This window comes from Zootermopsis nevadensis, unplaced genomic scaffold (assembly GCF_977971745.1).
Source record: "Zootermopsis nevadensis isolate Lab colony 2312 unplaced genomic scaffold, Znev_1.0 Znev_ptg000016l, whole genome shotgun sequence".
In the NCBI taxonomy this organism is placed as follows: domain Eukaryota; kingdom Metazoa; phylum Arthropoda; class Insecta; order Blattodea; family Termopsidae; genus Zootermopsis; species Zootermopsis nevadensis.
In genome coordinates, this window is record NW_028259148.1 from 13,874,225 (window position 1) to 13,892,761 (window position 18,537).

Here is an 18,537-nt window from a genome sequence, read left to right on the forward strand (position 1 = left end):
TATGGAACCGCAATATCCCTTATTGTGTCTACATGAGCCAGATGAATGCAATCCACGTTCTTTTTATACTATTTATGATCCTTTTTAATATTATCTGCCATCTACGCTTTGGTCTTCTATGTAAACTTTTCCTTCAGGTTTTCTGACCGAAACCCTATGTCGACTGAAGAAGGAGCAGACACATGGGGGTGATTTTTGGGATTTTATTTCTGAGAGTATTTTCGAAAAACCGCGTTACGACACTCACGACAAAAATCCACAAATTTTTATTACCGCGAAATCCTGAAATCTCGACCAAAAATTAAGAAGTGAGGTTTGAACCTGTAAATTCTATCTGACCTGTTTCAAGGCGACGGGAAAGTGATTTTACTCAGCGTCAGTGCGACACTGTAACTGACTTAAGGCGAAACTTTCATTTTTACTAACCTTAAAAGCGATGTTTCCGCATCTGTGAGGTTTTCGGCGATGACGCCTGCGGGTTTGAACGCAACCTGCCCAGCTGGACGACGCAGAGTAGAGAATTATCTTTGGAGATGAAGCTACAAGACAAACACTGCTTGAAATAAATACTTTACCGAATTTATCGGTTAGTTTATCAGTAGGTACAACCACAGTACGTATTTGTCTTGATTAAAATTACTTAAGCAAGACATTAAGACCACATTATAAGACCAAAGTCTTTTGTTAAAATGAAAATTACTTGGGGTTCGAGCCTTCAAAAGTCGAAATAAGGCATACGGATTACGTTTTTTCAGTCATCCTTGAACATCGAGACAGTATGTTCCTCCGAAATATTTTTAACTAATTACAAGACCAGCGGTCTAGCGGTCAGAACGCTGGCCTTGTAATCCTGGGGTCTCGGGTTCGATTCCCGGCGGTGCCCGAATTTATAACTTGTGTTGGGCAAGGCCGTGGTCTAGGCAACACGGAGTTTTCCTCCGTGGCATCCCAACAATTACTCCATTCACACACAGAAGAAGGCAATGGCAAACCACTTCTGGATCATCTGCCAAGAACGTATATGAACAGGTCCCAGTCCGAGAAAAGGATGGAAGGATCCTGTTCATATGGACCTGTCCTCAGACAGAACACTAATAATAATAATAATAATAAACAGCAAAACTGCTCAGAGCATTAATATAATTATGTTCAAATCGAATGTCTTCTTAGATATTAATTTCATAGTTCGCGCATAACGTGTCTGGCAAATATAAATTTACTTCAAATTTTGAATAATTATATCTTCGCTTGTGATCAATATAATATGTTTAATGTGAATGTAAATTTTGACACCAAAGTAAAGTGTAGACATGCATAATGAAAATTAAACCTGAAATTTTCCGTCAAGTTAACAGATTCTGCCTCAAGACACTGTTAATGGACCAGTTACATTAATATTTTGAGTGTAAAATTGCTGGTTCTGGAACTTAAGTCTGTAAAGTTCGATGGATATTAATAAGAGAGTTGGTATTTCAGTCGACGAGCGTGCGTGAGGTTTTCTTTCAAAGCAAATGTTTAATAGCCGGTGAAGTGATAAGAAATGCATTGCCCACCTGTCGTGACCTGTAAGGAGCTGTCATTCACTTCTCTTCCCGCGATGGCAGCGGAAGAGGAACCCTGTTCATTTCTTGTCAATCCCCTCGCCCTGTCTCTCTTCTGCGCCCGAAGCTACAACACACGTCCGTCCACTCAATAGTCAACGAGTCTCACTTACAAGATCAGTTCAGAGTTTCCAAAAACGATCTCTGTGGATGCTGGCAATGGCACTGGAGTCGGGAAGAATGAGATGGGCTGGGCATGTAGCGCGCATGGATGGGACAAGAGGTGTGCACCGTGTTTTGGTTGGGAAGCCTGAGGGGAAGAGACTGCTGGGGAGACCTAGACCTAGATGGGAGGATAATCTCAGGAGGGATCTATGGGAGATAGGAGTTGAAGGAGATTGGATTTTGTTGGTCCGGTGGAGGGCTTTGGTTAGTTCGGTGATGAGCCTTCGGGTTCCGTAAGCCATCTGGTTGGTTGGGTCCACTATTTGGGAAGCCTGAGGGGAAGAGACCTCTGGGGAGACCTAGACGTAGATGGGAGGATAATATTAAAACTGATCTAAACGGAATAGGATATGAGGGAATGAACTGGACTGACATGCTCTTGTTAACGTGAATAATAAACTTTGGGGTTTCATCAAAAGCCAAATGTGTTTTTTTTCTTCCAAGAAACGTCTTGCTTTTTGTAGTTGGTTTATTCTAATTTGGTTAATGTGACGCTCATTTGGAAGGTTCCACACATCATTTAACTTTCAGAACCGAAATTTATAAATCGGTTCAATGATCCGTTATGCTATCAGCAAACATTCGGCTTGAATCCGACTTTGAAGCCGCGGAATATGTTTCTGTGGCGACTGACTGACTGAAACACGTGGAATACAGCCACACAGTTCCCATTCACGGTTAACCTGTGTGCTTAAGGAGTTGTCCGCTTTTAGAAATGTAAAAAAAAAACCTGTCCTGTCAAATACAGAATTTGCTAGGGAAGTTCATGATGCTAGTTCGTCCGGTGGAGTTAGAGGCACGCAGTGTAGGCAATAAAAGTCTATTAGCATTCGGCATGAAAAGCAGTGATGCACATAATTCTTCTTTCAAAAGAGTAAAACTGCTCTTTATTTGCTAACCGAACGATGTAGAGTTTATAAATAGCTTTATTAATTTTTTTATTTTGAGTAGAAACGTCGAAAGTACTTTCTAGTCGAATTTTTAAATAACTAGAGCAGAGCGCTCTTTTCGCAGCTCCTCGGGGGGTTTGGTCAAATTTTTAAAACGCAACCAACCCCCCCAATGGGGAGTTAAAACACTTGACCAACCCCCCTTCCCGAGGGGGTTGATTGCGTTTTAAAATCTTGAGTAAGAAACTAAACCAACCCCCCGAATGGGGGGTTAAAACACTTGAACAACCCCCCTTCCGGGGGGGGGGTTGATTGCGTTTTAAAATCTTGAGTAAGAAACTAAACCAACCCCCCGAATGGGGGGTTAAAACGCTTTGCCGAGTAAACAAATAACGTAACATTGTTTTTTGACGTCATTTTTGATAGACTACAAATCACGAATTTTTATAGTGGATTATTCTACAACACCTAGAAAATTAACCGTAAAAAATGACGGCAGAAACCTAGATTAATGCTTAAAATGCATTTTTTTCGTGAAGTGTAACAAAGCAGCTTATAAAAATGTAGATCAACAATACGTGTCTAGGTCCTTCTGCCTGATTGAGTGATGTTAGTACCAAGAATGATAATCGTGTGTTTGCTAATGCAGATTGAAACCTCGTGATGATTGTAGAACATTACGACGCACTGTACAACTGAATTTCTGTCTTTTATAAAAGGTATAATAATTAAGCTGACGGGTGGGTCGTGAAAAATTGTCTCTGATCCTGAACAAATTCGTTTGTTTCCCCCGATAACTCTCCTTCTGACGTCACACGAATACGTCACCGAAAACAGTGTGACGAGATTCCTACCAAATCGCCTTTACTCTCTTCGAAATGTCCTCAAAGAGTTCAAAATTAGACTCTCGTAAATATATTTCCAGTTTCAAAAACACGAAAAGGACACGTCTGTGCTGATAAGCGCGAACTGACCACCGGAGAAAATGCCGCTAAGTGTACGAGAGAACTCTAAGACCAGTCTTCCTCCTGTCCTTTGTCCACCACAAATTCCACTCCAGAAAAAAAAGCTTATTTTGTTATGTGTACAAAGAAGTAATTTATCGTTCTAAGGTTTCCTTCAGTCAACATCGCCACCTCCAGCTTCTACTTGTATCGTTTTGAATAATATTTTGTCTGTTACGATGATACTTCTAATTAGAAAGACAAGAACTTTCCCCCCCACAGAATCAACATGAAGTTGGCGGCGTTTTGTCCACACGAAAATTCTTGGCTATCAGGAAATGAAGACAAACAAACTCCTGTCTGTATTTACGAATACAATCATATGTTCGGAAGGGCTTCGTATTCCTGGAACTATGGAGGTCCACCCACATGAACAACCAGTCCTTGCTACAAAGATTCACGTTTATCGGCCAGTAGACGCTGGCTCTTCGTCTATCGCGTTTCGAACAATATGCAGTAGGTGCCTTGTAATCCTGGGGTCTCGGGTTCGATTCCCGTCGGTGCCCGAATTTGTAACTTGTGTTGGGCAAGGCCGTGGTCTAGGCAACACGGAGTTTTCCTCCGTGGCATCCCAACAATTACTCCATTCACACACAGAAGAAGGCAATGGCAAACCACTTCTGGATCATCTGCCAAGAACGTATATGAACAGGTCCCAGTCCGAGAAAAGGATGGAAGGATCCTGTTCATATGGACCTGTCGTCAGACAGAACACTAAATAATAATAAGATGAGGTGGTCTAGCGATTAGAACGCTGGCCTTGTAATCCTGGGTTCTCGGGTTCGATTCCCGGCGATGCCCGAATTTATAACTTGTGTTGGGCAAGGCCGTGGTCTAGGCAACACGGAGTTTTCCTCCGTGGCATCCCAACAATTACTCCATTCACACACAGAAGAAGGCAATGGCAAACCACTTCTGGATCATCTGCCAAGAACGTATATGAACAGGTCCCAGTCCGAGAAAAGGATGGAAGGATCCTGTTCATATGGACCTGTCGTCAGACAGAACACTTAATAAATAAATAAATTCCATAGATACTGAAGATGACTGTCACCTGAGATGTTTCGCTGTTTAGTCTCGTAGTTGATCTGCGTCCATCATCACATCCCTGATGATGGAGGCAGAAAGCAAGTCAGAAACTTCGGTCAGTATCCATGAGACCACGTTGCAGCATCCCACAAGACTTTCGCCGTTTGGAGAACCACAAATCTTACTCGACGACGATCATTGTATGGAATGACCAATGAACGATGGCTTGCAATGAATGTGGAAGGAAGCGGTTGCAGCCTAAGGACTGAGGAAAACCACGAAACAATCGGGATACCCTCCAGGACCTCCCGAATACGTATCAGGAATGCTATCCGTCCAGTCCTGCACTGGATTGTTAGAACATGGAATGACATTGGCAGGTCGACAAGGAATTGAAAGGTTCCGGTATTGAACTTTTTCCTTTCCGGCATTCGTATGTTGGGACTGGCCTAGAAATGCTCTTATCGAGGCTGCAATAGGGAATTTTTTTTCGCAAAGGTTTCTGTATGGAGATTGCACAAGTAGAAACTCAAAATTTTGAATATGATGTCGGTATACAAAATTTAAATATTTATCTGATGAGACAAGACAGCAACAACAAACCAAATTCTGACGTCTTTCTATTGTCGGTGCGTTATTTCGATGGTTCGGACAGCCTTCAACTTGACTTACAAAATAAAGATCAGCTGATACAGAAGTTTAGATTTGTGACGCGTTCATTCTCCATTTACAGGTCACGAGCGCAATTGTGAGCGACCTCGAAGTCAGAGAAGTGCCCCTGGCTTCGAAAAGTTGTTTCCTAAAGGCGACTGGTATTCTGCATAAGGCGTGTCGCTTCTTAAACACCCTATGTCGCTTATTTTAACATCCCGAACAAACACACACTGGACACGCCTTTCTAATCCCATTATGAAATTTACAATTTAAATTTGTCATAAATAAAGAAACATTATTACTGTTCTCGCTAGTGGGTCCAAAGTGATATTCGGGCCCAGTTTTCTAGCCAGTGGGTACAGGGGTCCTTTCCCTGGGGGTAAAGCGACCTTGGCGTGAAGCTGGCGACTCACCTCTATCTAGAATCGAGGGCATGAAACAGTGGAGCTATACCTCCATGCCCTCTACGTCTTCATGGCGTAGTGTTCTACAAGTACCAAGGACAATGTTTCCTTTATTATTATTATTATTAATTCTATTTGCAATATGAAACAACTGTCAATTACCGGAGAATATATCTATTATTAACGACAAACAAAATTATTTTACGAAAATTGTTCTCTCAAGCCAAATTCCATACGTAAATGAAATTTTTTAGGGATCATCGAAGTGGAATTTTGAGTCGTAAATATTCATTTACTGATGAGATGTTCTTCATCCGTAAAGTACTTGTAGATAAATTGGAAACAACGTGGGAATATGCATCAGTTATTTACAAGTTTCAAGAAAGGCAACTCAATTTGAAATCCCGCGAAACTATAAATTTGTGCATTTTCTGTTCAGGACGCCATTGCTATATTAATTAGGCCCAAGAGGGGGGAATTGGAATTGGAATTGAAAGGGACATCTGAACCCGCGGTTCGTGCTGAAGAAGCTAATTTGCTGGGCGCAAATATGAACGCCGATTTTAAGTAAAAAAAAAAAAACAGTGACTCTCTTAGAAGCGAAATTGGTCCAGGATGTGATGTAAAATCAAAATACGTCTTCATATCTCATCACAAGAATTTGTAAGCCAGAAAATTTCATCCCGTCTACTATTTCATACATTAAAACTGATAATTCTACCCGTTATTTTGTATGGGTGAAAAGAAATTGGTCTCTTACATTAAGTAAAAAACGCAAATTGAAGATATTTGAGGACAGGACGCTGAGATAATATTTGGGACGAAGTGACAGGTGGGCTGTGCCCTTCACCAAACATCGTTAGGATCATTAAATCAAAGATAATGAAGTGGGCGGGTCATGTAGCTCGCGTGGGAGAGATGAGATATTTGTACAAATTTCTGTATGTAAATCCTGGAGGGAAAGGACCACTCGAAAGACGTAGCCGTTGTTGGGAGGATGATATTAAAATAAATCTAAGGAAAATATGGTTGAGTATGGTTTAAATTCGTACATAGTCCCTAGCGAAATAGAGATTTTGGTTAATAAGAATTTAGAAGATGAAGATTTCCGTCTTCTGGGTTGTTGCGCTGAGTAGTCACCCTGATGACGGAGGCAGTATGACCTTTGAAACGTTGGTTAACATCGACCAGACTACACAGCGCAACAACCCAGAAGACAGAAATCTTCATCACCCTGATGATGGAGGCAGTATGACCTCTGAAACGTTGGTAAACATCTACCAGACTACACAGCGCAACAACCCAGAAGACAGAAATCTTCATCACCCTGATGATGGAGGCAGTATGACCTCTGAAACGTTGGTAAACATCTACCAGACTACACAGTGTAACAACCCAGAAGACAGAAATCTTCATACTCATCGCCCTGATGATGGAGGCAGTATGACCTCTGAAACGTTGGTTAATATCGACCAGACTACACAGCGCAACAACACAGAAGACAGAAATCTTCATACTCACCGCTGTGAGAACCTCAAGTCTTACATAGAATATATTTGTCCATGAAATATCCCAGCATTCGAACTCGTGACCTCAGACTCAAGACCGACAAGAACCTCCTGTGGCCTCCACTTCATTGTTCTGTGCATAAAAGGAAGCTGACCTTACTTAAGAACATTTAAACCGGAAGGTGAGTTGCCATGGCACCTACAACCCTGAGTAGTACCGCGAAAGGCAAGGGTGCGGATCAGTGACCTTGCAATCTCTCAGCAGGAAATGTTATCAGTCACTCTTTACATTAATTTATGAAAATCTATCAGACCCTTAATGACATGGTGTTCGGTTAACCTTATAAATTAAGGCCGCGAAGCATAGAATTTGATTCAACAATTATTGTCACGAAATATTTATTTAAGTAATAAACTAAATATAATATTGTTTAAATCTTGTCCGTCTAATCACAATAAATTCTTATTAAATATTAAAATATTACAATAATTAACATTTAAAATATTTAAAATATTAAATGATGTTCTTTATCGAAATATTCGATTTACATTAGACCATCATTATTTATAATTATGCAGCGAATTACAATTTAGAGCGTGTCCTAGCGTGTTTGACGACGCATTGCGAGCTGTGGAAGTAATATTTTATTTTCGAGAACATCTTGAACATTGGTTTCGTCCGTGCTGGCTACCATTTGTATCGGGCGTGACGTAATGATTTCGCGCCGTCGCCATGTTTGTAATAGTTGTCTTACAAACAATACGTCATATAGAATTTCTAAAAAAAAATTGGGAGGGGCTAGATTTTATATAGACGCAATGTTGTGTTATATTTTACAGTTAATACCGTTCCAAGATCTCCATTACAGTTGGTTATTGACAATTATAAGCAATGAATTAAGATGATAAAGTTGCGTCATATTGTGATAAATATATATTTGTTTAAATCTTGTCAGTCTAATCACAATAAAATTCCTATTAAATATTAAAATATTACTATAATTAACATTTAAATTATATTTAAGTTTATATAATTTTATACACCTGAAGATGGTTCTTTTAGAACTGAAACATGTCGTGTAAAAAAGTTATGTTCTAATGTAAATTGAACATTTCGATAGAGAACATCATTTTAATATATTTTAAATATTTAAATTTTAATTATGGTAATATTTTAATATTTGATAGGAATTTTATTGTTATTAGACTGACAAGATTTAAACAAATAGCAATGAAGTAGTTCGTATCAGGCTGAGATGTTCTCCAATCTAGGCCTATTTGTGGGTTTCTTATCATCCGCTGAATAAACAGTTATGTTTTAGTAAACACCATTAACAATCTTATCTCTGTAAAGGAGACACGTTTTTTGAGGTAGAAATTAGATTTTTAATATGAGCTTGCTTCATAAAGTTACGTATACAGATGTAGAACGACTAGAACTTGTATGAGAGGACACTTTACAGGTCTTATGCTGCTAACAGTTTAAAAACGTCTCGGAACAAAACTCACACGCCATGTTTTCTTCTCTGGCAAGGTAGAAAATGTTTTTAAAACCACGTAGAAGCCCCCCAAAAATTGTCTTTTATTTCCTATTAAATTATTATTATTATTATTTAGTGTTCTGTCAGACGAAAGGTCCATATGAACAGGATCCTTCGATCCTTTTCTCGGACTGGGACCTGTTCATATACGTTCTTGGCAGGTGATCCAGAAGTGGTTTGCCATTGCCTTCTTCTGTGTGTGAATGGAGTAATTGTTGGGATGCCACGGAGGAAAACTCCGTGTTACCTAGACCACGGCCTTGCCCAACACAAGTTATAAATTTGGGCACCGCCGGGAATCGAACCCGAGACCCCAGGATTACAAGGCCAGCGTTCTAACCGCTAGACCACCTCATCTTATTATTATTTAGTGTTCTGTCTGACGACAGGTCCATATGAACAGGATCCTTCCATCCTTTTCTCGGACTGGGACCTGTTCATATACGTTCTTGGCAGATGATCCAGAAGTGGTTTGCCATTGCCTTCTTCTGTGTGTATATGCTACTAAAAATATATATTATATTTTTAAGAATGGTGCATCTAAGGGTTAAAAGCATAGATGAAATATCTCGTCGAATTACACCAAAGACTTTGCGTATACCAGAACGGAGATGCCAATTTACTGGCATCAGTAAATTAAAGTTTTCTGTAGTTCATAATTAAACATTTCACCAAAGATGACAATTACATTTTATTTTATATTTTCAAATGAAATTTAAACCATTTTTTTTCAAAAATCCTCCTGATCTTGTTCAGTTATATAAGACACACACAAAGTTTCCCTTTTCGATGTTTTCACAGGGTTAATATTACGTGTACATCTTTCTTGGATATTCTGTATATTACCCTCTGTTTTTTTAAAGATGAGTTGAGTATATTAATGTTGTAGACAATGAAATATTCGCTAGGTATTTATTTATATTCAAGTGTCGACATTTCTGTACTGCATATTTAAATTTCGACAGTAAAGAATACGGCCCCATGTTCACGGTTTGTTTACCACGCAGTCAAATTAGCATAAGAAATTTATGGCTTTGCAGTGTCGGAGATAAGACGCAATATCACTTTGAATCGACAACCTCCAGAGGGACCCAGAGTCAGTAATTTAACATTGGGCGTGGGGATGTACAATGTTTGAATCTCATATACAGTACAACACCGGTTTCAAATATGGTTAAATATGGGGGTTCATCGTATATAATCAAGTATTTACATCTTTGATTTATCTATACTGAAAGGGTATATTTTTCTGAAGTAATAATTATTGCATATTATATATGATGCGATTTGTTTAATCAACTTAACGTTTTGAATAGAAGCTTTCGCACAGGTCAGAGTCCAAATTAAATATTGCATTGCATCTTTCAAATTGTTTTGTATAAGGGAAATGCATGATGAGATAAAAACCAGACTATACGTAGAGAAATCTTACCGTAACTGGGCACGAAGCCACTTATACTGGCATTACAAATAGCAAGACTACTGCTCAAAGTTTTGACATGGAAACATAGCTGTCGTCCAACTTCCGCCCTGAAGATGGAAGTAAAATATTCCACCGAAACGTTGGTAATCGCGTACTAGGCTATACGCTGACATAACTCAGAAGAAAACAGTCCACATTTTTGAGCTGTGATAACCTCGGATCACAGATAATTATCGCCAGCGAGACAGTGACTTCGGGGTCACGCAGTTCGCGTAGTCTCCAGACGGACAAACATGTTCTTCGCTCACGCTAGAGCGTCAAGGACGCCTAACGAGGAAAGACAAGTGAACTTTCTTCAGTAAATATGCCCGCACGCAGTTTAAATTTCTCATCTTAAGCACGTTTGAAACGTAACGTAGTTTCACGCATTCGCAATTGAAAATAAGGGTTTTTTTTTGAATTTGTAGTTTAGATGTGTCATGTTTGTGATAAAATTCAGTATATATTTATTTTTTATTTTTTTATACAATTTACTTTAGAAACAGAACAAAACAACAAACTAAATTATTTATATTTAACCATAACAAGAAACATTAACAATTTTGAATTCAAAATATACAGGAAACCCACTAACACAAGTACAATAATTCATGCATCTTCATGCCACCCCAACGAACATAAAATAATGGCCATCAATTATTTAATAAACAGAAAAAATACATACCCCATAACCACAAAAAACAAACAAATCGAATGTAATATAATAAAACAAATTCTAATAGAAAACGGATATAATAATTATGAACTAAAACCCCAAAACAAGATAAAAAATGGAAACGAAAATAACATTGAAAACGAAAATATCCAAAACAAATGGGCCACCTTCACTAAATATATATAAAAAATATTCAAAAATAATAATATAAAAGTCGCATATAGAACAAATAATACAATAAAAAACAATAAATGGTTGCATTAATAAATATATATTAGTTTTAAAGATGAAAATAACAATAAAAACCTGAGGATGATGCAATAGCATCGAAACATGTCGTAAAATAATAAGCGCTGAAATTGTAACATCGTAATAACGATGAAAAGCGCTAAATTTTAATGTTAATTTTAACAACAACATTATAAAAATTAAGTTTGTGTATAGACTGAAATAATAAATAAATATATACTGAAAATAAGGTGTTAATATATAACAATATGCTGACAACCGTGAAGAAATTTTTAAAAAAAAACAGTAATAATCTAATTAGATCAGTTTATTTGTATTCTGGGTTGTAACGCCGCGTGGACCTATAGGTAGGTACCAACGTTTCGGAGGTAAATAACGCCTCCATCTTCAGGGCTATAAAACCTTAGCACCCAGAAGACTAACACCAGACTCTCGTTAGAAAAGAAGCGTGTTTTAAATTACGCTAACAGATCCCATTTTAAGTTAAGTGCGTATGTTTTTGTTCGTAATAAATGTCAGTGTTGATCGCCAATTAGCTTGTCCAACAAAGTGCCACTCAGTTTATAAACCATTCGTGACTATGGAATAAAAAAGGATAATCGATTTTTAAAAAAAAACTCTTTAGAAATTACAAGATGTGAGCTGCAGCCTCACCATTAACATCTTAATATTGGTTCAGTGAACAAAAAGATTCCATGGTGCACTGTCTCGGTTCATAAGCTGATAGTCGCTAAGATATTTAAGACATATCTCGCCTCTGGAAGGTTCATTATCGCGTTCACAAAAGCCTATAATTGGATCCTTTCCTGAGTCACGTGTATTCTGTCCACATCCTCACATAATATTTATCTAAGATGTATCTTAATGTTATCCTCCCCTCCATGCCTCTCCCAAGCGATCATTTCCTTTAAGATGTTTTCACTAAATTCGTGTTCTTACAGAATTAATAAAACGTGAATGTGTTGTAATATTATTTTGTGTGTAAGAATAAGGAAAATTAAAAATGGGATAATTTCCGGGAATGAAGAATTTAAATTTTATCTTCACTGCACTGTCCATAACTATCTATCTGTTGTTTATTAAACGACGCTGAGAGCAGCTCATACTGTATAGCGTTTGATGATAGGGTTATTAATAAATAATTTTCAGATGTTGAAGGAAGTGGTCGTGACCTAATTTAATGTATTATCGTTGCGCTTGCCTGGAGGAACTGAGGAAAATCACGGGAAAAAAATCTGTCAGGGTGGACTGTCACCGGGCCGAGATTCGAACCCGGAACGTCCCAAATAAGACATTCTGCCTCGACGTTCGAAAGCTTTTGTGTTGGGTGGGGCGACTAATGAAAAACTTGTCTGTCAGTGACTTAAAGTCTATCTCGAATATCATATTTTCTACCCTCCACCTCTCGTGACATATTTTATAGTAATTTATCTTATTCTTCGCCAAGTTTAAAGACTGCATTTTTACTGTGGACGGATACAAGAATCTGCCCTGACCCTGAAAACGTTGTAAAAGATAAATTACTTTGATTATACGTACGCAAAAAGAATTGGTTACGTTTAGATGGCCACTGTTGTAGGCGTGTTCATTATTATAGAGTACTGCCTACTGGTCTACTCACAGACGGAACACCTGCATTGTCTCACCAATCACCTCTCTCACTTCCTGTTTTCTTAAGATTCGTTTTAATATTATCCTCCCACATACACTTGTTTCAGCGTAAACTTTCAATACGATCTCGGCTGAAAGGCGCGACAGACGTAACAGGCTCATAAGTTGTTATTTATCCAGAATACAGCGTAAATAACACCTAAAAATGTATATTGATTTACGAATGAAACATTGGATTTACGTGAATTTGCACATGTTTGGCTTGAAATTAAAGGGTATTTATATGTTTGATTAAATAAACCACTGCAGGCTACTCGTTAAAAATCCGCGCTGTTCAACGTTCGTCTTTGATATCCGGATTTGTAAACTCAGGCCGCTTAAACATAAGGACAAGAATTTATAGTTCACAGCACACAAAAGAAATCACGTAGTATAGTCGGCGCAGTGGTTTTTGGCCGGTGGAATTTTCAAGGGGAAGGCTAGGAGCGAGTCTCGGACTGAACGCCCAAACAAAAGAAATACGCTGACCGTGCCACCTCAGGTACACAGAGTAGGCCCGTCCGCCAGCTCCGCTAGCTTCTCCACCGGCGAAAAACTACTGCGCCGACTCCACGTAAAGTCAAAGTAAGAAACAGATGAAGGGTATGAGACGATAGTTTTGCGTCACGTGCTCACAATGGGAATACGCGTCTCTTGCGCATGAGCAAGTGTTTGTTTAATGCTGTATAAGGAAATCATCGCTGTTTACAGTGAGAATCATACGAAACCCCAAAAAACCACAGAAGGAAGGGTTACTGACTGTTGAAGCAGGTGGGACACTGGGCTTTGAAGTGTTAGGCAAACAAACAAACACTGTAATGCTTCAAATACGAGCTGGACAAACGGGTTTCGATTCCCATCCAATTCCCTGGATATTTGGATTTGAGTCGAAGTGCGGTATTCTTGCGCAGTGCTGCCAACGTTTCGAAGTAGTCTACCCTGTAGACGGAGGCTATACGTTCACTCATTTTAACTAACGAAGCTCTTTCAGTAGCTCAGATTTTCGAATGAGAGGATTATAGTGAATTGAAATAGATGCAGTTTTTTATATATATACCATCCCGGAATTACTGAGAAAAACCACGAAAACCCACAATCAGGATAGCCTGTCTCCGGGCCAAGATTTTGAACCCGGGATCTCCCGAATACGAGTTGAGTTAAATCAACCGGAGAATCAACCCATCTTCATTGTATACTGAGGTCAACAGCTTAACCTCCACGCCCCCTATACGCTCTCATGGCGTGGAGCTTGTGATTTTCTTTGAGAGTCTCATACACCAGTTTTGCTCTCGCCACCGGTACATGACCTGAACCGGTTTTAGAAGTTGCACAAATTTGGCACGGTATTACGGCAGGGTGTACAAGTCTGCGTTTGTCTCTCAGAGACAGACGGACGGACGCACGAGTGGGAAGTCGATGTCGCCTAACTAAAACGAAAAATTCGCGTGAAATTCCCATAAAAAGAACTTCAGTCCGACGCTACAGTAATACATGGTAATCATCAGGGGAGAAATGTTTTTCCTTTGTTTCACGGCCTGCCTTCTGCTACAATTTCTAGTTTATAGAGTTTTGTACTTCGTTTAAACCATCAGCAGACTTCAGATATCCACGTTTCAGAACTGTAATTCTACGTTCTGACTTTACAACATCGGTACAACGAGCTTATTTTTATTTATTCCAGAAAACTGAGATTAATGAAGAAGCTTTGTCTCCCACACCTACGTCCTTCCAACCTGTGTGCTTTGTGCTTGCTATGACGTCATAAGAGGTAGGCTTTTTAACGGGCAAGGCGTTTGTTTCGCCGCTAAGTATGACAATTATGTTCCCGCGGAATACCCCCGTAAAAGCTGTATTTAATTACGTAAACACTAATGGTCGCTGTCTTATTTTAAGTAGCCTCGTTGCGTATTAATACACTAAGTCGGTCGATGTTTTCCACTGCCCAAAACATTTCTAGAATTTCTCTTCTGGATGGTCTCCGCATGTCAGCAGTGTCTGAAAATCTGTGGGCCTTCGAAGCTGTCTTAACATCTGCGAGTAGCCGAAAGTCACACGGGGAAAATCTGATGAATAGTCCAGTTATTTTGTCTATGTTCTTGGCCAAAAAAAAACTCCCGGACAGCGAGGGCGACATGACCAGGGGCATCTGGCCAAAGGTCAGATATACTCCGACGAAAAGCCTTACGAAGCCATGTCAATATTTCCTATTGACAATCATTTCTTTTTGTCAACATCTGTAGATTGTCACTCGTAGATCTGCCGGATTTGCATAAAACTTTATGTTAATGCGTTGGTCTTTCGATCTAGCTCTCATTTTTTATTCACCAGGACGAAACACATGCTCGCGTAAACGTGAAATGCGTTCAGTTGCTTTACGAACACACGAGACGCTACCACAGACAGACAAGCCACAACACGTCCCTCCGTAGGAACTGCTCATGCGCTACACGAGGGCTTTCGGAAACAAAATCGTCACACGTCCTACTTCTTAATGCATAAAGCTTACATCGCCATTTAGCGCCACACTGACGAATGAAAGAGAATGTCAGAGTACAGTCACGTTTTCCAGAGCAGTGGTATTCAGCCTTTTCTGTTCGCGTACCCCCAGATATAATTTATCTTCAACTTTGTACCCCCAAAGTTGTTGGTGTATAATTCAAGTTATACGTAGTATATAATCTACATCTAAAATAAATTAAATAAATTACATTACTCATTATTCAGTGTTTATCATAAAATAATATATTTTTTTTAAATTTCACGTACCCCCTAAGACGACCCGTACAATTCACGAAGCTCCCCACTTATTTCATCTGTCCTAGGTCAAAATATCTTCCTTGTTTTCAAACACGTGTGTGAGAATCATACGCATACATAAATTGCATGCCTCGGTTACATAAACAAGTGAAGAATGGAGAAGGAAAGAGAATTTCACTTGTGATGTACGAAGCCTCAGAGAGGAATTCAGACTGTGACCTTGAGACCATCAGTAGTTGCAGAAACAGCCGTGACAACGCCATTCAGAACGCGCATGCGTTAGACACGCGGCCTGCCTGCAAGACAGACGTACACGACACTTGAATGCCAATTCGTTGCCTGTCCTGCGACCGATATTTCGCTCTGTCGAAACTTTCCATCACATCGTCCTGAGGCAACAAGTACCTCTGAAACGTCGGCGAACTTATTCCACACTACACGGCCATCTGTTTCACCAAGTGTCCAGATAAATTGGTCCATATTTAACTTAACGAATACGTAAGAACTTGGATCTTTGTCGTGAAATACATCTCGTGATCACCAAAGCCATCAGAGTTTGTAACCGTAACTTATTTTAAAATTGTAGACAGTTGAAGGTCGGAAAGGAGATTTTGTTAAGGCGTACAGACTTTTGATTTAGGTGACTCAGGTAACTGTCTTTGTCTGACAAACCTACAATGTCCAATTCCTTCATCATCTGCAGAATTCAAGGCCGGATTCTTATCCAACGATTTATTAAACGATGTGTTAATTTCTGTTGTCTGACAGAACACGTTATAAGCAGAGAACGGTTGAGCGTAGAAGTAAGGAGATTTGATTTGATGGCTACGTTTTGAACATAAGTTAAATATCTTCTGCTTGTTCATAAAATGAAATTTTATCTGCTAATTTTAACCCCCTAGTCTCTGCAACAGTATCATGTTAATGAGTAAGCGAAAAAATCTAACGCTGAAATTATTCGAAAATAATTTAAAATTACGTAATATAGAAAAGATTATATATGATTTATTATTTATGTAGTTTTATGTTCGGTCCGATCTTTCTGTTTTGTTACTAAGCATGTTTTAAGGAATCGTCGAATTATACAACGATCGAAAACACACACACAAAAAAATATTTTGCTGTCTTACAGGCAGCCTTTTTCAAAATTTTATTCGCATCATGAGTGAGGAATTTTTGGTGTATAATTAATTTGGCAACGTGACTACGAATCTAATTGTTAACTAGGGATGCCAATCGATATTAAGTCTCGTATCGATATCGATTTAGAAATTTTAATTAACTTCCATTGTTTTACAAATTTTCGTACGTTGCAATGTAACGTTCCGTTAACGATTAAAACGTTCTGTTTAGATATAAGTGTTTGGATCAGGCTGTCAACATTTTACGCAGAAAATTCCCTCCGATACGATGTTTTTTCCAAGGTTATTTTTCAGCGTATTATGAGTCCTGTCTATTCGGTTACTCCGCGCTGACAGACTCTTGTGAGCTATTTTAAATATGCCTCCGAGTGATGGGTGTTGCATCGGGTAATTATATGTTCCCAGTTGGATGTCTTATTTATCGACAGAAGACGGTTAAAATGCCCGCTTTTACGGTTCAGAAAATGAAGACTAGAATCTCGCGATGAATGGAAGTTTTATAGCTTCTAGGTTTGGGTGTTAAAATTTTCGTCATAAAGTTCAGCCCCTGAACTGAGGTCTGATTAGTGTAATAATGATAATTTTCCATTGGTGGCCACCGTACGTAATTTATTTAGCTGAGAGAGCTTTCGTGTTTAAGAGATGATAATGTTGCGTCATATTGTGTTGAATATATACTTGTTCAATTTTATCAGTCTAATCACAATAAAACATTATTATTAAATATTAAAATATTACAATTCACATTTAAATATTTAAAAATATATAAATATATAAAATATTTAAAACATATAAAATATTTAAAATATATTAAAATATATTTAAAATATATAAACATATATAAAATATATAAAATATTATTACAATTAACATTTAAATATTTAAAAAAATATATAAATATATAAAATATTTAAAATATAAATATTTAAAATATATAAAATATATTTAAAATATATAAAAATATATAAAAATATATAAAATATTTAAAATATATAAAATATTTAAAATATATAAAATATTACAATTAACATTTAAATATTTAAAATATTTAAAATATATAAAATATTAAAATATTATTACAATTAACATTTACAAGAATTTATCTTTTTACTCAGTAGGAAGTAGTTCGATGCCCCACAATGCAATTGTCACGCGATCGAAACCCTGCAGAGTTACTAAATTCAGTCCGTCTGTCTGTACGCATGAAAATGTTTGAGAATGGATTAAACTGATTTTGATGAAGTTTTACGTTGGTATACTGAACACAAAAAATGTCCAGCTGTTTACATTTTTAATTAATATAGGACAATTTTAAACCGCAACATTAAAAAAAACTAAATTCTTAATTGAATTTAGACAGCGTTACAATTAGATTTAATCCTGTATTAAAATCCAACTTTGAAGCACGTATTAATTAACGAAATTGTCTTTTAGCGTGTGAACTGACGGTAAACAGTGAACATATAGCGTTTATAGTTTATTCGTTCAGAATAAACACCTGATTTCTCGCTGGAAAAACATTTATATTAACATGTCATTCGTGATTTCTGTCGAACGATTGCCTTTCTTACAGTACTTTGGTGTTTTTTGTCTACGAAAATATATAGACCTGTCTTCTAATTAGCTTGAAATACTGCCGGATCACAAAGCAGTCTTTAGGTGGGGCAGAGAGAAGGACACACCGAGACTAAAACAGAACTTCGATTTGAATATTCTAACTACCACAGCTATAAAACTGAAGGATACGTACAGTGTACAAATTTGGTCACAACTGGTGAGTTGGGTGGGTGTATAGGATAAGAAGT

At 38.0% G+C, this 18,537-nt stretch overlaps 2 protein-coding genes across 7 annotated transcripts in view; one reads left to right on the plus strand and one right to left on the minus strand.

Annotated features, from left to right (window-relative positions):
- LOC110837096 (uncharacterized) overlaps positions 1–18,537 on the plus strand; it is an 88,852-nt gene that overhangs the window by 15,611 nt on the left and 54,704 nt on the right. The gene's annotated exons all lie outside the window — the stretch shown is intronic.
- LOC110837078 (uncharacterized) overlaps positions 1–18,537 on the minus strand; it is a 47,277-nt gene that overhangs the window by 11,933 nt on the left and 16,807 nt on the right. For all 6 annotated transcript variants that reach the window (XM_087349956.1, XM_087349955.1, XM_087349954.1 and 3 more), the window contains 2 exons: positions 1,554–1,668; positions 427–539 (listed from right to left, as the gene is read on the minus strand). In XM_087349956.1, the coding sequence (XP_087206082.1) occupies positions 427–539; positions 1,554–1,668 (228 nt within the window). The remainder of the gene's footprint in view (positions 1–426; positions 540–1,553; positions 1,669–18,537) is intronic.